The sequence below is a fragment of the Chiloscyllium plagiosum genome, chromosome 48 (genome assembly GCF_004010195.1).
Source record: "Chiloscyllium plagiosum isolate BGI_BamShark_2017 chromosome 48, ASM401019v2, whole genome shotgun sequence".
NCBI classification, from domain to species: domain Eukaryota; kingdom Metazoa; phylum Chordata; class Chondrichthyes; order Orectolobiformes; family Hemiscylliidae; genus Chiloscyllium; species Chiloscyllium plagiosum.
In genome coordinates, this window is record NC_057757.1 from 6102377 (window position 1) to 6125230 (window position 22854).

The window sequence follows — 22854 nt, forward strand, 5'->3', positions numbered from 1 at the left end:
TCCACCAGTGGATTTTAAGTTCAGTTAATAAATCTGGAACTCAAAGCTACACTCTTAATAATGATTTAAATGAAAAATCTCATCTGCTTCACTCATGTCCTTTTTATAAAATCTCTATGTGTGGCCGTTCAGTCCATCGAGTCCACACAGACCCTCGAACAGCATCCCACCAGTCCCACACTGACCCACCCCACACCCATCCTATCCCTGTAACCCTACAATTCCCATGGCTAACCCACCTAATCTACACATCCCTGTACACTATGGGTAATTTAGCACGGCCAATCCACCCTAACTTACACATCCCTGTACAGTGTGGGTAATTTAGCACGGCCAATCCACCCTAACCTATACATCCCTGTACAGTGTGGGTAATTTAGCACGGCCAATCCACCTTAACCTATACATCCCTGTACAGTGTGGGTAATTTAGCACGGCCAATCCACCCTAACCTACACATCGCTGTACACTATGGGTAATTTAGCACGGCCCATCCGCGCTAACTGCACATCCCTGGACACTATGGGTAATTTAGCACAGCCAATCCACCCTAACCTATACATCCCTGTACAGTGTGGGTAATTTAGCACGGCCAATCCACCCTAACCTATACATCCCTGTACAGTGTGGGTAATTTAGCACGGCCAATCCACCTTAACCTATACATCCCTGTACAGTGTGGGTAATTTAGCACGGCCAATCCACCCTAACCTGCACATCCCTGGACACTATGGGTAATTTAGCACAGCCAATCCACCCTAACCTATACATCCCTGTACAGTGTGGGTAATTTAGCACGGCCAATCCACCCTAACCTACACATCGCTGTACACTATGGGTAATTTAGCACGGCCAATCCGCCCTAACCTGCACATCCCTGGACACTGTGGGTAATTTAGCATGGCCAATCTACCCTAACCTACACATCCCTGTACAGCGTGGGTAATTTAGCACGGCCAATCCACCCTAACCTATACACCCCTGTACACTATGGGTAATTTAGCATGGCCAATCCACCCTAACCTGCACATCCCTGTACATTGTGGGGCAATTTAGCACGGCCAATCCACCCTAACCTACACATCCCTGTACACTATGGGTAATTTAGCACGGCCAATCCACCCTAACCTATACATCCCTGTACACTATGGGTAATTTAGCACGGCCAATCCGCCCTAACCTACACATCCCTGTACACTGTGGGGCAATTTAGCTTGGCCAATTCACCTGACCTGCACATCTTTGGATTGTGGGAGGAAACCAGAGCACCCAGAGGAAACCCAAGCAGACTCGGGGAGAATGTGCAAACTCCACACAGACAGTCACCCGAGGCTGGAATCGAACCTGGGACCCTGGTGCTGTGAGGCAGCAGTGCTAACCACTGAGCCACCGGGAATACAGCACTTTTGGGTCACACAGTCGACTGGAAGCGAGGATGCTAAGAGATGATTTAGGGAAGGTGTACAAAATTGGCAGCACGGTGGTTAGCGCTGCTGCCTCACAGTGCCGGGGAACCGGGTTCCATTCCAGCCTGGGGCAACTGTCTGCGTGGAGTTTGCACGATGTCTGCGTGGGTTTCTGCTAAGTGCTCCTGGCGGAATTCCACAGAGAGAACATGCAAACCCCGCACAGACAGAACCCAGACCCCTGGGCACTGTAAAGCAGCAGTTCTAACCACTGAGCCACCATGCCACCCGTCCATAGGTCTTAAGTGACTTGGGTAATTTAGCACGGCCAATCCACCCTAACCTATACATCCTTGTACACTATGGGTAATTTAGCACGGCCAATCCGCCCTAACCTACGCATCCCTGTACACTATAGGTAATTTAGCACGGCCAATCCACCCTAACCTATACATCCTTGTACACTATGGGTAATTTAGCACGGCCAATCCACCCTAACCTATACATCCCTGTACACTATGGGTAATTTAGCACAGCCAATCTACCCTAACCTACACATCCCTGTACACTATGGGTAATTTAGCACGGCCAATCCGCCCTAACCTACGCATCCCTGTACACTATAGGTAATTTAGCACGGCCAATCCACCCTAACCTATACATCCCTGTACACTATGGGCAATTTAGCTTGGCCAATTCACCTGACCTGCACATCTTTGGACTGCGGGAGGAAACCGGAGCAAACCGGAGCAGACACAGGGAGAACATGCAAACTCCACACAGTCGCCCGAGGCTGGAATCGAACCTGGGACCCTGGTGCTGTGAGGCAGCAGTGCTAACCACTGAGCCAACGGGAATACAGCAATTTTGGGTCACACAGTCGACTGGAAGCGAGGATGCTAAGAGATGATTTAGGGAAGGTGTACAAAATTGGCAGCACGGTGGTTAGCGCTGCTGCCTCACAGTGCCAGGGAACCGGGTTCCATTCCAGCCTGGGGCAACTGTCTGCGTGGAATTTGCACGATGTCTGCGTGGGTTTCTGCTAGGTGCTCCTGGCGGAAATCCACAGGGAGAACATGCAAACCCCGCACAGACAGAACCCAGACCCCTGGGCACTGTAAAGCAGCAGTTCTAACCACTGAGCCACCATGCCACCCGTCCATAGGTCTTAAGTGACTTGACCTCTGCCACCTTTTGAGGCAGAGAGTTCCAGATGCAAGTTTATCAAATCGAGCCAGTGTTTGTAAGTTTGGTGCAATCAGGATGACTTTGATAATAGTGCTTCACTTGATTGTCATGATGTGGAGATGCCGGTGTTGGACTGGGGTGGACAAGGTCAGAAGTTACACGACACCAGGTTGTAGTCCAACAGGTTTACTTGAAATCACAAGCTTTCGGGGCACTGCTCCGTCATCAGGTAAAGTGAAGAGAAGCACACAGGTGCAGAAATTACAGTCGGAGAGATCAAAAGATCATACAAATGGTGTGAGTGGACTCTCTGCAGGTGATCAGAAGTGTCAAATGGTACCTCTGTCTCAATTAATCAGATTATAGGCCAGTACAATTGCAACATTTAAAAGGCATATGAATAGGAAGGGTTTGGAGGGATATGGGCCGGGTGCTGGCAGGTGGGACTAGATTGGGTTGGGATATCTGGTTGGCATGGACGGGTTGGACCGAAGGGTCTGTTTCCATGCTGTACACCTCTCTGACTTTGACTCTGCCTTTCACTTGCTATTCAGCTGTAACCACTTTACTAACACCGTCTGAGCATTTTGGTCTCATGCATTTTGGTCGGAAAATAGGAACGCGACCTGTTACCTAAATAGGGAGAGACTTCGGGGTGTTCAGGTGCAGAGGGATCTGGGTGTCTTTGTCCATGAATCACAGAAAACTGGCACACAGGTACAGCAGGTAATAAAGAAAGCAAATGGAAGGTTGGCTTTTATAGTTTAAGGAAAGGAATATAAAGGTAAGGAAGTATTACCTTAAAAGTATTGGGGAGACCACACCTGCAGTATTGTGCACAGTTTTGGGCCCTTTATTTGAGGAAAGGTGTAGTGGCATTAGCAGCAGTTCAGACTAGGTTCACTGGATTGATCCCGGAGATGAGGGGCTTGGCGTATGGAGAGAGAATGAATAGTTTCGGCCTATACTGTCTGGAATTTAGAAGAACAAGGGGAGATCAAATTGAGGTGTTCAAGAATGATAAAAGGTGTGGATAAAGTAGACGTGGAGCGGATGCTTCCTCTTATGGGGCATTCTGGGACGAGAGATCATAGGCTTAGGATAAGGGGCAGCAAACTTAAAACAGAGATGAGGAGAAATTACGTCCCCTAAAGGGTTGTGAGTCTGAGGAATTCGCTACCCCAAAGTGCAGTGGATACTGGGACAGTGAGTAAATTTAAGGAGGAGTTAGACAGGTTTGTAATTGGTAATGGGTTGAAGGGTTACGGGGAGAGGGCAGGAAGATGGGAGTGAGGAGCATGATCGAATGGCGGAGTGGACTTGATGGACCTAATTCTGCTCCTAAATCTGATGAACTTATGACTTCAAGTAAACCTGTTGGACCAAAACCTGGCATTGTGTGACGCCTGACCTTCATTTGGGGTTGCAAACAAGACAGGAGGTAAAGGTCTCACTACCCTGGGATGGAGAGTAACCGAATCTGGCTGGAAGCATCACAATCCTTACGTCCAACTGTGGATTTCTGTTTTGCAGCTATGGCCTGCCCTCCGCACAGTACGTACAAGTCGTGCATGGCTGCCTGTCCTCCCACCTGCGCCAACCTGGCTGCCCCTTCAGAATGCGACGCTCCATGCATGGAAGGCTGCGAGTGTGACCGGGGCTTTGTCTACAGCAGTTTCAACTGTGTGCCTTACAGCCAGTGCGGCTGCACCTATCGCAACAAGTATTACCAGGTAGGTCGTAAACAAAATTTATGTGATTCCTTTATCCTACAGCGGGCAGCAATTGGCAAACAGACATCACTGGGAAGAGTGTCACGCCACTGAAAACTTTCAGCTTTCCCTCGTCAGGAATGCCTATGTTCAAAGGACCACAATAATTTGTACTGCAGAAGAAAAGTATCCTACTACTTTCTGCATGGCAACATCTCAGCCAATCAGATTTGACCTTCCAACCAAACAGCACACTTCTACCTTGAAGTATAAATTGACTGTTTGAAATTTTTTGCATTCCTGGTGAAGCAAGACAAAATTCTTCGGAAACATGTCTCTCTTTTTTCAACAATGGTCACGTTCTGCACTGCTAAGGGGGTGGACTTTAAGATGTGTCTCTAAGCAGCAGCAGTGGTGATTCCTGGGGGGGTACATGGCACGTCCCTTGTTCCAGTCCTGTTTGGGCCCTCACTCACAACTCTTTCTTCTGATACTTCGATGATATAATTGCTCCCCTCTCTCGTCCAGAATTGGAAAAACGTATCAATTTCCAATTTCCACCCCTCTCTCACCTTCACCTGGTCCATCTCTGACTCCTGCCTACCCTTCCTCAACATCTCTATTTCCGTTTCTGGGGATAGGCTGGCCACCAATATTCATAACAAACCCACCGTCTCCCCAGTTACCTGGACTATACATCCTCACACCCTGTAAGGACTTCATTCTATTCTCTCAGTTTCTCTCTCTGTCGCATCTTTTTTTTAGATTAGATTACTTACAGTGTGGAAACAGGCCCTTTGGCCCAACAAGTCCACACCGACCCGCTGAAGTACAACCCACCCAGACCCATTCCCCTACATTTACCCCTTCACCTAACACTACGGGCAATTTAGCACGGCCAACTCACCTGCACATTTTTGGACTGTGGGAGGAAACCGGAGCACTTGGAGGAAACCCACACAGACACGGGGAGAATGTGCAAACTCCACACAGTCAGTCGCCTGAGGCAGGAATTGAACCCAGGTCTCTAGCGCTGTGAGGCAACAGTGCTAACCATCGTGCCACCCATCTGTTCTGATGACGTTACCTTCCACAGGGAAGGCCTCAGAAATGTCCGCCATTTTCCTATATGGTTGACAGGGTCCTTATCATGTCCAATCCATCTCCTGTACATCTGCCCTTGTCCCTTCTCTTCCTTCCTACAGTCCTCACTTACCACCCTGCCAGCCTCCAGACCCAAAGAAGTATAAGCCGCCATTTCAGTCAAATTCTGTGAGATGCCAGTACCAAACGCATATTCCCCTCCTCACCTTTGTCAGCATTCCTCAGGGATTGTTCCCTCCTGGATACCCTGGTCCACTCCTCCTCCATTCCCAACACCTCGCCAAGCCCCCCTCCCCCATCCACTGCACCTTCTCACACAATCACAGGAGCTGTAACGCCTGTCTGTTTGCCAACTCGCTCCTCACTATCCAAGGCCCCAGACACACCTCCCAGGTGAGGTAGCACTTTACCTGCACTTTATTCAATCTAGTCTGCCGTTCTCGCTACTCACAATGCGGGCTCCTCCACACTGGAGAAACACAGACCACTTTGCAGAATACGCTTTGCATGACAACGAGAATCCAGTTACCTGCCAGTTCAACACCTCACCGCCTTCCCACATCAGCAGGTCTGCTTCAGTGCTGCAGCAATCCTCAGTGCAAGCTGAGGTGACACGGTGGCTCAGTGGTTAGCATTGCTGCCTCACAACGCCAGGGACGCAGGTTCGATTCCTGCCTTGGGCGACTGTCCGTGTGGAGTTTGCATGTTCTCCGTGTGGGTTTGCTCTGGTTTCCTCCCACAGTCCAAAGATGTGCAGGCTAGGTAAATTGGTTGTGCTAAATTGCCTGTAGAGTTAGGTGCATTAGCTAGGCGAAATAGGTCTGGGTGGGTTGGTGTGGACTAATTGAGTCAAAGGGCCTGTTTCCACACTGTAGGGAATCTAATTATTATAAGCTTGAAGAACACCATCTCATTTTCCACTTGGGGACCATTCAGCATCCAGGACTCCACAGCGAGTTCAATAACTTTAGAGCATGATTTCATCCCTCTTTTTACCAATCTCCACACCCTGGTTCTGTCATGACAAGGATTGTTTCCAGCAAGAGCTGAAAATGTGTTGCTGGAAAAGCGCAGCAGGTCAGGCAGCATCCAAGGAGCAGGAGAATCGATGTTTCGGGCATGAGCCTTTCTTCAGGAATGTTTCCAGCTAACCCATTCTCATCCTTCTTAGTCATAGAGCCATTGAGCTGTACAGCACAGAAACACATCCTTTGGTCCAACTTATCCATCCCGACCGAATGTACTAAATTAATCTAATCCCATTTCCCAGTATTTGATCCATATCTCTTTAAACCCTTCCTAGTCATGTACCCATCCAGATGTCTTTTAAATGTATTTGTACCAGCCTCCACCACTTCCTCTGGCAACTCATTACCACCCTCTGCATGAAAAAAGTTGCCCTTTAGGTCCCTTTTAAATCTTTCCCCATATCTGTCTTAACCCTTCCTATTCACATACCCATCCAGATGCCTTTTAAATGTATTTGTACCAGCCTCCACCACTTCCTCTGGCAACTCATTACCACCCTCTGCGTGAAAAAAGTTGCCCTTTAGGTCCCTTTTAAATCTTTCCCCTCTCACCTTAAAAGTAGTCCTGTTATTACAATGATTGCTTTCAGCAGTCTATCCATTCTCTCCGACTCTCCACTTTCACTATCATTTATTCAGCTTCTCTTCTGTCCTGGCCTACTATCGTCTGTCTACCTCTAGTATCCCTTCATGTTTGGGCTCCATGTCCACCTATCCCTCACCACTCCCCCAACCCCCATTCCCAACCCATCTCATCTTCAGCATAAATGATACTTTTTCCTAACTGCTGTCAGTTCTGATTAAGAGCTACCAAACTTGAAACATTAACTACTTTCTCCCCACTGAGTCCAGTGGCTACAAGAGCATAGAATCCCTACAGTGTGGAAACAGGCTATTTGGCCCAACATCCCTTCAAAGAGAAACCCACCCAGACCCATTCCCCTCCTACTGTACATTTCCCATGATGAATGCACCTAACCTACACATCCCTGAATGCTATAGCCAACTTAGCGTGACCAACCCACCCTAACCTGCATGTCTCCAGACTGTGGGAGGAAACCGGAGCACCCAGAGGAAATCCAATGCAGGGAGAATGTGCAAACTTCACACAGATAGTCGCCCCAACACTGGAATCGAACCCAGATCCCTGGGGCCGTGAGGCAGCAGCGCTAACCACTGAGCCAATGTGCCACCCTCAGAGGTTGGGAATCCAGCGAGTGTCTCACCCCCACGACTCTCCCCAACGCCAAAGTCTAAAAGGCAGCCAAGAGACATCGTGATGACACCAATGCAGTAACAGTGGACCTGGACAACAACTCACTGCCTGATGCTCGGTGACTGGGACTCACTACTTAAGCGACGCAGCCCTTTTCTCCCCTCAGCCATCTGCCCTCGACTGAAAGCTAGAGAGAAAGCGCACGTACCAAGTTCCATGTGCGTTTGGAACGTTTGGAAATGCACTCAATACCGTTTACTCCTACCCTTTCAACCCATCCGAACAATTGTTTCAGATCTCCACCGTCCACAGTATTTTTATTTTGTCTTAGTAATTGCTGATAGCCCAGTGATCACAAGGAGCCATGCAGGCTGAGCCAGAGTCCGTCCATCGAGACCATCCTGGCAGAGATCACTGGAAAGCTGCCAAGGATGATTGACTAGACAAATATCCCTACATCTATCCCAGACGCAGTCAACCCAACTGTATCACCCCAAATGCCAACTCAGGCCAGTTCAAGGAAGATAATAACCTTTCGATCTCAGCGCCACAGCCTAACAGTTCCTTATTGTCCATCTGTAATGGATGATGAAGTCAAAGTTAGCTCCAACCTGCATGGCTCCTCCGCTGGCTTTTCTCAAGCGGAGGACCAGGATAGCACAGGACCAGGCCCTTCGGTCCACCAAGCCCATGCTGACAAATGACGCCTTTCTAAACTAAAAGCCTTTTAGCCTCGAAGTGGTCCATATCTCTCTATTCCCTGCCTATTCATGTATTTAGCAAGATACCTCATAGAGTCACACAGTCATAGAGATGTACAGCGTGGAAACAGACCCTTCGGTCCAACCTGTCCATGCCGACCAGATATCCCAACCCAATCTAGTCCCACCTGCCAGCACCCGGACCATATCCCTCCAAACCCTTCCTATTCATACACCCATCCAGATGCCTTTTAAATGTTGCAATCATACTAGTCTCCACCACTTCCTCTGGCAACTCCTTGCATACACGTACCACCTTTTGCGTGAAAAGTTGCCCCTTAGGTCTCTTTCATATCTTCCCCCTAAACCTATGCCCCTCTAGTTCTGGACTCCCCCACTCCAGGGTAAAGACCTTGTCAATTTATCCGATCCATGCCCCTCATGATTTTATAAACCTCTATGAGGTCACCCCTCAACCTCTGACGCTCCAGGGAAAACAGCCCCAGCCTGTTCAGCCTCTCCCCGTAGCTCAAACCCTCCAACCCTGGCAACACCCTTGTAAATCTTTTCTGAACCCTTTCAAGTTTCACAACATCCTTCCGATAGGATGGAGACCGGAATTGCACGCAATATTCCAACAGTGGCCTAACCAATGTCCTGTACAGCCACAACATGACCTCCCAACTCCTGTAGTTGAAACTTTATTGCTGGAACAGCACAGCAGGTCAGGCAGCATCCAGGGAACAGGAGATTCGACGTTTCAGGCACAGGCCCTTCTACAGGCCCTCCCAACTCCTGTACTCAATACTCTGACCAATAACGTTGCTGTTGTATCTGCATCTACCACCTCCTCTGGCAGTGTATTCCAAGCACCTACCTTTCACATCTGCTTTAAACTTTCCCCTTTTTACTTTAAACCTATGTCCCCCTAGTATTTGATGTTTCTACCCTGGGAAAAAGACGCCAACTATCCATTCTATCGACAATGTTGTCAACTTCTACCTAATCACCCCTCAGCCTCTGTTGTTCAAAGTTTGTCCAATCTCTCCTCATGGCTAATACCCTCCAAACTTCCTGGTAATCCTGATCTGAATCCCTCTCCGAAAGCCTCCGCATCCAAATGATTTCTGTTTTAATTGAATTACAGGTTGGTGAAAGGTTTGTCACAGACGATTGCTCTGAAGACTGCACGTGTAACATGACAGAAACTGTTGGGTGCTTCAGCATGAGATGCCCAGAGAACAGAACGTGTAGTGTCATCAACGGCAACAGGGCCTGCGTCTTAGGTAAGGAAGGATGGCTGTTCATCTCGAAGGATCAGCCTTTCATCCGAGAATCAATGACAGGGGAACAACGGTTTTTTTTGGCTGAATGGATACTAGTAAGATGGTCTCCAACTTACAACATCAATTGCAAAATGGATAAGTATCTCACCTTAGTGGGCTGGACACATATGGTTTAGGATTCACTCCGCGGGTGTCAGTCATGTGTTTCATCAGCCTAAGAAAGACAAGCCATAGAGGTCCACAGCATGGAAACAGGCCCTTCAGCCCAACATGACAATGCTGCCCAGTTTTCACAATTAATCATTTTCCTGCATTGGTCCATATCCCTCCATTCCTATCCCATCCATGTACCTGTCCAAATGTTTCTTAAATGACAAAATTATACTCACCTCCACCACTACCTCTGGAGCCCGTTTGAGACACTCACCACCTCTGTGTGAAAAGATTGCCACTCGGGACCCTTATGTATCTCTCCCCTCTCACTTTAAGCCTACAACCCCTAGTTTTAGACTCCCCTTTGATATGGAAAAGCTGTTGGCTATCCATCAAGCCATGCAACATCAGGAGGTGGAGGAGCCGATATTTCGGTGTAAGCCTCTTTCAGGTTACACCCAAACCGTTGACTTCTCCACCTCCTGGTGCTGCCTGGCTTGCTGTGTTCTCCCAGCCTCCTGCTTGGTCTATCTTAGATTCCAGCATCTGCACATCTTTTTGTCTCTCTCCTACCTTATCTATGTCTCTCACGACGCTGAAGAAAAGACATATTTAATTCAAGCTTATCATCTTGCACTCATCAGAACATTTTGCAAGAATACAGATTTAAAGGGGGAAACTTGACATGTACATATTCTAAGTATGTAAGTTAGCTGGAAGGTTTGTCTTCAGACGTTTCGTCACCATGACTAGGTAACATAATCAGTGAGAGTCTCCAGTGAAATGATCGTGGTATGTCCCACCTCTTTATTTGTAGGCCTTGGTTTCTTAAGGTGGGCGATGTCACCCTAGGACAGGCGAAACAAAGACATGCGTGAGAACTCTTAGAGGCATGGCATTCTAACCAGAACTTCATCAGTAAACACATCAACTTAGATCCTATCTACCTTCCCTTGAAAGAACGAACCGGAAATGACATCACCCACCTTAAGAAACCAAGCCCTATAAATAGAGAGAGATGGGACATACCACCAGCGCTTCACCGGCGACTCTCACTGATGATGTCACTTAGTTATGGTGACGAAACATCTGAAAACAAACCTTCCAGCTCAGCGAGCTAACTTACAGACTTATCATCAATCTGAGCTACAAGTCTTCTCAAAAATCGTTAATATACATACTCTCTCACCAACCAATCAATAATCTTGTCTCATGCATCATAGATGTTGCCCTTCTTTGTAGTTGGTACTTCTTGTGAATTGTCCTGAAGTTGAAAAGCTGTGACAAAGTATGTCTTTTTTCAGCAATACCCAATTTCTGTGCTCCCGAGTGACTCTAAGTCATCACACAGCACAGTCAGAACACTGAGCCCCAGCTCTGGAAGGTCAAAGACTCGTTCAGCCTGATGGTCACACTGCTAACCCTCAGATCAAAAGGAAGAATGTTTGACATGACCCTGCTGTGCTATGTACAGAGAGTATGCAACACAGCAACAGATAGTTTGTCCCACTGGTCGATGTCTATGCTGATCTGATGCCCCACCCAATATTGTCTCACCCCCACATCGTATTCGTCTACTCCTTACTCCCTCATGCATTTATCCACTTTGCCTTCAATATACCTGCACCCTTCATGGGCGGCACGGTGACTTTTTGGTTAACACTGCTGCCCAAGGGACCCGGGTTCGATTCCGCTTTCAGGCAACTGTCCGTGCAGAGTTTGCACATGTTCCCTGTGTCTGTGTGGGTTTCCTCCAGGTGATCCGGTTTCCTCCCACATGGATTTGGATGTGGACATAGGAGGTATAGTTAGTAAGTTTTCAGATTATGCCAAAATTGGAGGTGTAGTGGACAGTGAAGAAGGTTACCTCAGATTACAACAGGATCTTGATCAGATGGGCCAATGGGCTGAGGAGTGGCAAATGGAGTTTAACTTAGATAAACGTGAGGTGCTGCACAAATCAGTGCAGGATTTATACACTTAATGGTAAGATTCTAGGGAATGTTGCTGAACACAGAGACCTTGGAGTACTGGTTCATAGCTCCTTGAAAGTGGAGTCGCAGGTAGATAGGATAGTGAAGGATGAGTTTGGTATGCTTTCCTTTATTGGTCAGAGTATTGAGTACAGGAGTTGGGAGGTCATGTTGCGGCTGTACAGGACATTGGTTAGGCCACTGTTGGAATATTGCGTACAATTCTGGTCTCCCTCCTATAGGAAAGATGTTGTGAAACTTGAAAGGGTTCAGAAAAGATTTACAAGGATGTTGCCAGGGTTGGAGGGTTTGAGCGATAGGGGGAGGCGGAACAGGCTGGGGCTTTTTTCCCTGGAGCATTGGAGGCTGAGGGATGACCTTATAGAGGTTTATAAAATCATGAGGGGCATGGATAGGATAATTAGACAAGGTCTTTTCCCGGGGAGGGGGAGTCCAGAACTAGAGGGCATAGGTTTTGGGTGAGAGGGAAAAGATTTAAAAGGGACCTAAGGGGCAACCTTTTTACATAGAGGGTGGTGCATGTATAGAATGAACTGCCAGAGGAAGTGGTGGAGACTGGTACCGTTACAGCATTTAAAAGGCATCTGGATGGGTATATGAATAGGAAGGGTTTAGAAGGATATGGGCCAAGTGCTGGCAATTGGGACTAGATTCGGTTGGGATATCTGGTCGGCATGGACAAGTTGGACCGAAGGGTCTGTTTCTGTGCTGTACATCTCTATGACTCTATGTGCAGCTTAGGTTGCTTACTTGCCCATAGTGTCTAGTTATGTGCAGGCTAGGCGGGTTAACCATGGGAAATGGGATACAGGGATAGGGTAAGAGGGTGGGAACCTCTTCAGAGGGTCGGTGTAGACTCGACGGGCTGAATGGCCTGCTTTCACACTGTGGGGATTCTATGATTCACTGCAGTTATTTCCTGTGGTAGCCCATTCCGCACTCTCACTAACCACTGGGTAAAGACATTTCTCCTGAATCCCCCACTGGGTTCACCATCAACAATCTTGTTTTGATGGCCCCTCGCTTTGATCTCACATCCACTAGCCTCTTGAAATCTCTTTATCGTTTTAGAGCTCTTCGTCAAGTCACCCCTCTCTTTTCTTGCGAAAAGTGACTTGGCCTGTTCAACCTTTAGCAATAAACCTCTAAGCTTAGGTACCATCCGAGTCAATCTGTTTTATGTCTTCTCCTTTGTATCTCACTTGTAGTTATTGCTATCCTCCTCATGCCATTTTAATGTGGAAAGTTAATGTAGTTTGACAGTAGGTATGAGAACCATTAACAGCTTGCAAACATGACCTCTACTCGTGGTCTTCAAACACAGAATGTTAGAATGGCTACAGCCCAGAAGGAGGCCGTTCAGCCCATAATGTGTATGCCAGCTCTCTGTATGTATTATGCAGCTACTCCCTGTCCTTTCCCAGCTGTGTTTAACCAATTCCCTAAAGGAAAGCCATTATTAATCCTTCACCACCACATTCTGTGTTCTGGATCTTAAACGCTCCCAGTTGTTTTTTTGTATAGTTGTCTTCCTTAAATAAGAATGTAAGAACATAAGAAATCTGAGTAGGAAGTAGTCATTTGAGCCTGTTCTGTGGGAATATTTTAGTTTGGAATTATGTTTGGTCTGGACTGGTCGGACCGAAGTGTATGCTTCCATGCTGTATGACTCTGGGGCTGATATCCTACCTCAACGCCACATACCTGCACTACCTCAGTGACCCTCAGTGTTTTTAAGATGTGGAAATCTATCGACCTCTGTCTTGAATATGCTTAACGACTGAGTCTCCACAGCCCTCTGGGATGGAAACATCCAAAGGTTCACCACCCTCAGCGTGATGAAGTTCATCTCATGTAACTCTAAAATGGCCTGCCCTGTATTCTGAGTCAAAATTGTGGTGCTGGAAAAGCACAAATGGTCAGGCAGCATCCGAGAAGCAGGAAAATCAACGTTTCGGGCAAAAGCCCTTCATCAGGAAGGAGGCCGGGAGCCTCTGGGGTGGAGAGATGAATGGGAGGGGGTTGGGGCTGGGGGGGAAGGTTGCTGAGAGTGCAATAAGTGGATGGAGGTGGGGGTAAAGGTGATAGGTCAAAGAGGAGGATAGGTGGGAAGGAAGATGGACAGATGGGACAGGTCATGAGGATGGTGCTGAGCTGGAAGGTTGGAACTGGGGTAAGGTGGGGGAGAAGGGAAATGAGGAAACTGGTGAAGTCCACATTGATGCCATAAAATTGGAAGTCCCAAGGCGAAAGATGAGGCGCTCTTCCTCCAGGCATCGGGTGGTGAGGGAGTGGCGGTGAAGGAGGCCCAGAACCTGCATGTTCCAAGCAGAGTGGGAGGGGAAGTTAAAATGTTTGGCCGTGGGGCGGTGGGGTTGATTGGTGCGGGTGTCTCAGAGATGTTCCCTGAAGCGTTCCGTGCGTAGGAGTCCTGTCTCCCCAATGTAGAGGAGACCACATCAGGAGCAACGGACACAGTAAATGACATGTGTGGAAGTGCAGGTGAAACTTTGATGGATGTGGAGGGCTCCTTTAGGGCCTTGGATGGAGGTGAGGGAGGAGGTGTGGGCGGAGGTTTTGCAATTCCTGCGGTGGCAGAGGAAGGTGCCGGGAGGAGAGGGTGGGCTGTTAAAGGACGTGGACCTGACCAGGTAGTCACGAAGGGAGCAGTCTTTACAGAAAATGGATGGGGTGGGGAGGGAAATATATCTCTGGTGGTGGGGTCTGTTTGTAAGTGGCAGAAATGATGGGATGTATATGGAGATTGATGGGGTGGAAGATGAGGACCAGGGGGTTCTGTCCTTGTTGCGGTTGGAGGGGTGGGGTTCGAGGGACATGGATGAGATGCACTGAAGGGCATCATCAACTAAGTGGGAAGGGAAATTGCGGTCTTTAAAGAAGGAGGCCATCTGGTGCGTTCTGTGGTGGAACTGGTCCTCCTGGGAGCAGATGCAGCGGAGGTGGAGGAATTGGCAATGCTTCTAAGTTCTAGACACTACCTGTCCAGGGTGAAACATAGAGTCACACGGCACAGAAATAGACCCTACAGTCCAACCAGTCCGTGCCAACCATAATCCCAAACTAAACTAGATCCCCTTCCCTTTATTTTGAATCCAGTTCTCTCTAATCTTGACCTCTGATTCTTGACTTGCCCAGGACGGGAAAATTCCCCTCAGAATCTTAAACTGTCACAGGTACACGTCTAAATCCCCCATATGTAATCCTCTACAGCACAGAAAAAGCCTATTGTGTCTTGCCGGTCAGAAGCAACCAGCTAACTATTCTGATCCCATTTTCCAATCCTTGGCATCTCAAGTGCATACCTAAATACCTTCTAAATGGTATGGTAGGGTAAATAGGCAAGGTCTTTTCCTTGGAGTGTGGGGAATGCAACACTACAGGGCGTATGTTTAAGTTGAGAGGAAAGATATAACAGGGACCTATGGAGAAACCTTTTCACACAGAGGGTGGTATGTGTATGGCATGAGCTGCCAGAGGAAGTGGTGGAGGCTGGTACAATTACAGCATTTAAAAGGCATCTGGATGAGTGCATGAATAGGAAGGGTTGAAAGAGATACGGGCCAAGTGCTGGCAAACACGGCAAGATTAATTTAGGATATCTGGCCGGTATGGACAAGTTGGACCAAAAGGTTTGCTTCCGTGCTGTACAACTCTATAATGAGGGTTTCTGCCTGTGTAACCTTTACAGGCAGTGAGTTCCAGATTCCACCATACTCTGGGTGAAAAAGAAAGTTTCCTCACATTTCCTCCAAACCTCCTGCCCCTTATCCTAATCCTTGCCTCCTTGTCATTGATCCCTCCCTCAAAGGGAAGAAGTTCCTGCCCTCCCTACCCTATGTTGCCCCTCACGACTTTATCCACCTCAATTATCTCACCTCCGCTCCAAGGAAAACAAGCCCGATCTGTCAAACCACACACATTTTGGTAGAGATAAATGCTTTTACTGTAGCCTTGGTACCAACTTGGTATTAACTTGTCTAATCTCGTCACACCATTTTATTCTGGAAAATGGAAGTCAGCGTGACAATAGAGGTTAAGGGTCAATTAGAACATGCAACATGATCCCATTGAAACATTTTCAAATTGAAATGTCATCAGCTCAAACGATCACGTACATATCTTTTTTTTTTGATGGGGTATGGAGAGGTGAATGTTTAACATGTTTTATTGATTAATTATGTTATTGTCCATTTTTATTTCCACAGTGGGGCTTAACTGTTCGGCAGATTTCTGTGAAAATGGTGGCACATGTCTGGCGACAATAAATGGACCTGTGTGTGTGTGTTCTCCATCCTTCACAGGAATATACTGCGAGTGTACGTTGTTTTACTTTTATTTGCTGTCTCTTCAGATTCTGACCAAGCTAGATCTGGGGAAATTGGTTCCCCATGGCAGGGCGCATTATAGAAAAGATGACTTAAGATAATGAACAAAAGAGGCAGAATTTTGTAACACAGTGAGTTTGTTTTATGATGGGGATAGTGCCACTGGACAATAACCCAGAGGCCCAGATTAACGCTTGTGGGTTCAAATCCCAGCACGGAATTTAAATTCAATTCAAAAAAATTCCAGGATTTGAAAGTTAGTCACAGGAATGAGGACCTGTAAAAACTCATCTGCGTGTTGCCCCTTGCTGGTGAGCTGCATTCTTGAACCACTGCAGTCACCTGCTGTGGGTTGACCCACAATGCCCTTAGGGAAGAAGTTCCAGGATTTTGACCTAGCAACAGTGAAAGAATGGTCAATATATTTCCAGGTGAGTGGCTTAGAGGGGAACCTGAAGGTGGTGGTGCTCCTATAATGGGTAATGGGAACAATGGGATAAAGAGCCAGCAGTCCGACATGAGGAGACAAATGGCCTCAGGGCAAATCTGCTGAAACGCCATCTTGTGACGTGTTGGAAATACTGTCTAGTCAGCTTACAGTATGATAACACGCGGTCATCTTTCTGAGTTAATCACATCGTCCCTGGTTAATTCACCGTGTCTGACCTGCATGAGTGAAATGTGTGCTTGGTTTGTCTCCACTCTTCTTAAAGTCAATGGTATAGAGCAGAGGTGGGGAACCTTTTCATGTTGGAAGGCCACATTATGTTAGTCGTAATCTAATAAGGCCGCATCCAAGAAACTTCAATTATATATTCTTCAAAATTCACATTTTTTTAATTGTGGCGGTCAGTCTGTGAGGATTACTTTGTTGAATTTTCTTTTACTCTCTGGCATTTTAAATACATTCATTTTAAGATTAAAATAAAAATAATAAAGGACAAAAAAAACATATTAATAAAAGATTTGTTGTGCAAAATTTGGATTCAGTCAAAAGGCCACACGCAATGGCCTACAAGGCCGTAGGTTCCCCAACCCCTGGTTTAGATAATGCCTGGTATGGGTTGTGAACCTGAAAAATCATAAGGCTGCAGTAAACTTAAAATTCATTTCTGGGTGTGACGTTGGTATCACCAGTACCTGAGGAGCCCTCCTATATCACAGAGGGCCTGTACCGTGCTGGTGGACCCCACATGCTCCTTCGTCACAGAGACTGGAGTGTTGGTTTCTAAGCTAACTGTCCCATTCCCTCCTCAGATGGTACATGTGCATCAAGCCCCTGTAAGAACGGAGGCACTTGCATCCAGAATGAAGACAAATACGAGTGCTTATGTCCTGCTTTGTATGACGGTGACTTATGTGAAGGTAAGGGTTTGGTGTGCCGTTTTTAAAACATTGAGTATCTTCACAGAATCGAGAATACTATAAAAGGATTAACTCCACCTCACGATTAAGTCTCAGTGATTGAGTGACCAGATCAGAACAAAGGATCATGTCAGCATGGATGGGTTAGATACAAAATTCTAGACATGCTAGACTTGGTTTTCTTACAGATCACCCAATCACCTCATAGATTCCCTATGCTGTGAAAACAGGCCATTTGGCCCAACAAGTCCACACTGACCCTCCAAGGAGTATCCCACCCTGACCATTCCATTTCCCCTATCCTACACACCCCTGAACATTGTAAGGGCAATTTAGCATGGCCAATTCACCCTAACCTGCACATTTTTGGATTGTGGGTGGAAACCCACACAGACAAAGGGAGAACGTGTAAACTCCACACAGACGATCACCTGAGGCTGGAATCGAACCCAGGCCCCTGGTGCTGTGAGGCAGCAGTGCTAACCACTGTGCCACTCGTACCTCAAGATGATCAAGCTTGTTTCTTACCCTCTGTAAATGCCAACTCACCAAAACCTCAAGTGTTCCCTAACCCAAGGGCACCAGTACCTTTCCCAGGCCCCATGCTCGCTGACCCAGTTCAGTTCCAGTCCAGGAACATGTCATATTTGAAATCCTTGTCCGTGCTTTGATATCCCTCCTTATCTTGTTCCTGCCCCATAACTGTCTCAGTAGCCTCCTCCAGCCTTACCGCTCCATACCCTTCTGACTCTCGTCTCCTGAGCACCCCCAGTAAGTGTCCACTTGTGCTCAGTTCTACTGACTGAATACACCTTAGGCTGGAGATACAGGCTGTGGGGAGGGGTGGTGGCACAGTGGTTCCCCACTGCTGCCTCACAGCGCCAGGGACCCGGGTTCGATCCCACCTTCAGGCAACTGTCTGTGTGGAGTCTGCAAATCTCCCCTGTGCGGGTTTCCTCCCACAGTCCAAAGTGGGCAGGTTAGGGTGGATTGGCCTTGCTATGTTGTCTGCAATGTCCAGGATGTGTGGGCTTGGTGTAAGTGCAGGGTTATGTGGATGGGATGGGCTGCTCTTTACAAGGTCGGTGCAGACTTAATGGGCTGAATGGCCTGCTCCCTGCACTGCGGGGATTCGATGATGGTTTTGGGAAAAGGCAATCTGAACCAAATTAATTGAGATTTCGAGAGGGAGGGATTCTATTCTCTTGTAAAACGACCAAGGGGTGACCTAATAGAAATCTTTAAAAGTGATGATGAGTTTTACTCATGTACAAATAGAGAGAATGTTGGGAAGAGCAGAATTGTCAGTATGGGAGAGTTCACAGGAAAACCATCAGGAATTCAGGGAAAATCTCCCTACCCAGAGAGCTGCTGTCAGATCTACCTAAAAATGTAGAAAGGTGTAAGAAGCCCAAGAGGCGAAAGTGAGGACTGCAGATGCTGGAGATCAGAGTCGAGATGAGAGTGGTGCAGGAGGCTACTTTCCCTGGAGTGCCGGAGACTGAGGGCTGACCTTATACACATCTATAAAATCATGAGGGTCATGGATAGGGTGAATAGACAAGGTCTTTTCCCCAGCGTAGGGGAATCCAAAGCTAGAGGGCATAGGTTTAACGTGAGATGGGAAAGATTTAAAAGGGGACCTAATCGGGCAACTTTTTTCACGCAGAGGGTGGTACGTGTATGGAATGAGCTGCCAGATGAGGTGGTGGAGGCTGGTACAATTGCAGCATTTCAAAGGCATCTGGATGGGTGCATGCATAGGAAGGGTTTGGAGGGATTTGGGCCAAATGCTGGCAAATGGGACTAGATTAATTTTGGATATTTGGTCGGTATGGACAAGTCGGGCCGAATGGTCTGTTTCCATGCTGTATGACTCTAGGCACCCGAATGTCAGAATGTGAATGGTGGGGACCACTGGGTTGAATTCAGTAGTATATTTGCTTTTAATGGGAAGCTGGACAAGCCAATCTGAAGAAGGAAAGAGAGTTAATTAAGATGGTAGAGAAAAGATGGTAAGAGGCTCAGCATGGCACGAATGACCTACAGGTACTTTGCAACCTCTGCCGTCCAAAATGTTCTTTGCACAAAAGGCAATACAATTAACGAATCCATCCTATGAAATCTTTGTAGAGCAGCTGGCCACAGTGGTGGAGGAGACTTTGGGTTTGCACTGAGCTCCAATGGATTTATTTATAGGACTTAATAATTTATCTGTGTCATCTGGCTAACATTATTCAGTAGGGAGCTGCGACACGTGGTGGAAACAGAACCTATCAGTCCTTGCAGCTCAGGGACACAAGGACAGCAGCTACAAGCAAGGACAGCTCGCTGATTGACAACAGGGACCCTTTTAACTCTCGTGGTTGCCACAGATTTGCACCGTGACTGTTCTCAGAAGTATTCCATTGCGGTATTATGAACCTGAAATTCCAGGCTCCGTAAACATTCAGTGCTACTCAGTGCTGACAGATTTTATTTTGTCTCTTCTTAGATGTTACCAAGGTCATCATTGTTGCGGTAGTGGTGGTTGCTGTGGTCCTCCTCATTGTCGGGGCAGTGCTGATTTACTTCTGCTGCTGCAGGTATGTAGTCACAACCTTACTGACCCCAGAATAAAATGATCCAGTCTGACATCCTTATTCAGTCCTGAGACGTTTGTTCTGAGGAGTTGAACGCTTGCAGCTTTGATGTTGAGAGGCCCTCAACAGTACCTCAGCAATGGATTCAGCCCAGTCTATGGGTTACCCTCAGTTACATCCCAGGATTACCAAGCGGTTACAGCCCACAAGGAGACCATTTGGCCCTTCAGGGGCTATCACTGGCTCCCTGAACTAGCAACGCATTTAATGCCATTCTTCTTGTCTTCTCCCTGTAACCCTATACATTCTGTCTTTTTAAATAATCAGTTGAAAGCCTTGATAGAGTCTGCCTCTACCGCACCCTCAGGAAGTGCATTCCAGATCCCAACCACTCACTAGATAAAGAGGTTTCTCCTCATGTGTCCAATTGCTTCGTTTGCCAAAGATTTTCAACCTGCGCCTCCCATTCATCAGTAACTTCTACATAATTTTGCAAATATATAGTTTCTTACAGTCTCCTGTACACAAACTGAAGAACCAGTTTTCAATGAACAGATCCTTGGACCGGTATCGTTGTCTGGACTGTTAATAATCTGCCACAAATTTTGTTAAAAAGGGTTTATTGGAGGATGGAGTTATTCTCAACTAACTCCTCTACTTCACCCATTCTTAAGACATAGTTTAGCCTCTGCACGATCTGTCTTTCCCAGATCAAGAAAGAGATCATCTGTGGAGTACCTCCAATGTAGAATGGTCCCAAAAGGTAGCAATGTTTCTAATCTGCTTCAGCGTAACCCTGTGGGTGTGTTTATTTTCCAAACAGGAATAGAGGATCAAAGAGAAGTGATACAACGAGTGACATTAGCTCCCTCAGCAGCGACATCGATTTGAAAGAAATAATCCGGCAAATTGAAGATGATCAACGTCACGGTGGAATATCAAATCCACGTTTCAGTTACTAACCCACCGGGACTGAACTGCAAATTCATTCGAAATTGTACATTTTAAGCACGTTAAGTTGTGTCCGGTGTGAATTATTGAAAATGTTGTTTGTTATCGTTTCCTTACCTGGGATATATCATACAGGTTGTTGCGATTAGAACAACATCATAAGTTTCTCTTAATTTAAATTATAAAATGCTAAGCAGCAGTGTGTGAGTCTGAATGTGTGTTCTAGGTTGATGCTAAGGTGCAGATGGCACTTAGGCAGTCAGAGATGTACAGCATGGGAACAGACCCTTCTGTCCAACTCGTCCATGCTGACCAGATATTTGATATTAGTGATTTATAAAGCGATTGTCGCCATTTGAAAACTAGCTCTGAAGACCTTTAAAACCTCCATTTCAACAAAGTAGCAAGCACTTGGCAAACTACTATTAACTCAGATTCATATCATACTTTTGCCAAGGTATGCCAACCTGAGAGAGCTCAGGGATCCCTGACTAATGATGGCATTTTGTGTGAGTGCCTGTGCACATCCAAACTGCCCTTCCTTACCACCCCCCACCATCGCAGTGGGTGCAGTCTAAAGATCAGAGGCACAACTTCCTCGAGAGTGAAACTGGGATTGCATTTCCATGAACATATACAGGGATCTGGGATGAATTTGGAGTTAGGTTGCAAGTCAACCATGATCTCACTGAATGGTGGATCTGGCTGCAGGAACTGAATGGACTCTATGTGACGTCTCTAACAGATCATCCCACTGTCGACAAATGCACAAATAAATCCAGTTGAATTCTCTGGTTTGTTTGTTTGCATCTTTGGACCCAAGTGTAACTAGCTCCTGGTGAAGGGCTCCTGCCCGAAACGTTAATTTTCCTGCTCCTTTGATGCTGACTGACCTGCTGCGCTTTCCCAGCGCCACTCTAATCTTGACTGTACTCACTGCCTGTTCTGTTGATGCTGAATCAATGCAATCTTTGCATTTCAGCCTGTGTCTTCTTTCAATTCAGTCAGTGGCGCAACTGAAGTGGAACTTTCAGGTTTAGGTTTTAGATTTTACTGTCACATGTACTCAAGTACAGGAGCACAGTGAAATGTGTATAATGTCGCCAATACTTGGCACCATTTTAGGTACAAAGGTACTCTGATACGAAAACCCTTAGTAATAAAAGAAACAAAGTTTTAAAAGTTAAGCTTTAACTTCATAGAATAAGTAGAAAAATAAAGAAATACAATAATAGTTAACATTAAAGTCCTTCTCAATATAAACTAGAAAAATAAAGTTCAAAGTTCAACAGTCTTTGATGAGTCCTCCGCTTAGCTGGCTCTCCAGAATTGCTGAAAGACAGAAGAATTGTTCCACGTTGTGTTGGGGCACATCATCAAAACATCAGAACTGGGCACACAAACAGCTCCTCCCTTCCTCTGTGAGTCCTATTCCCTGAGATTGGAGCACGTAGCCCAGGGTGATGGTTGAGGTGCCAGTGCTGAGGGAGTACTGCCCGGTCAGAGATACGTTTCCCAATTCGTGGGTCATGACCCCACTCGGGCTCGCAAGACAGGATCCTGGAATCGTAGGCTGCGGGTAAAGCAATGGCCACCATGATCTCTAGGAGCCAAGTAGCTCTTTAAAATCTCCATTCGTGCCCCGACCGATAAAGCACTCCATTAGGTTTGTGCCTATTAGGCCTGACAACAAAAGCTTGAGAAGGTCAATTGTTCTTTGGTAGAAATCCAGTTTTTTTCATCAACCTGTCCAACACGGTAACTCAAAGCCTTTCCTCCTACCACCCCCAACTCTGTACCAGCGATGCCACTCCCCCCGCAC

At 46.9% G+C, this 22854-nt stretch overlaps 1 protein-coding gene across 1 annotated transcript in view; it reads left to right on the top strand.

Annotated features, from left to right (window-relative positions):
* Window positions 1-21228, top strand: part of LOC122544398 (zonadhesin-like) — a gene marked incomplete at its 5' end in the record, with an annotated part of 87552 nt that extends 66324 nt beyond the window's left edge. Inside the window, 6 exons of the mRNA XM_043683645.1 lie at window positions 4128-4327; window positions 9503-9641; window positions 16015-16125; window positions 17392-17499; window positions 19994-20084; window positions 20905-21228. Coding sequence (XP_043539580.1) covers window positions 4128-4327; window positions 9503-9641; window positions 16015-16125; window positions 17392-17499; window positions 19994-20084; window positions 20905-21043 — 788 coding nt within the window. The remainder of the gene's footprint in view (window positions 1-4127; window positions 4328-9502; window positions 9642-16014; window positions 16126-17391; window positions 17500-19993; window positions 20085-20904) is intronic.
* Window positions 21229-22854: the final 1626 nt, after the last annotated feature.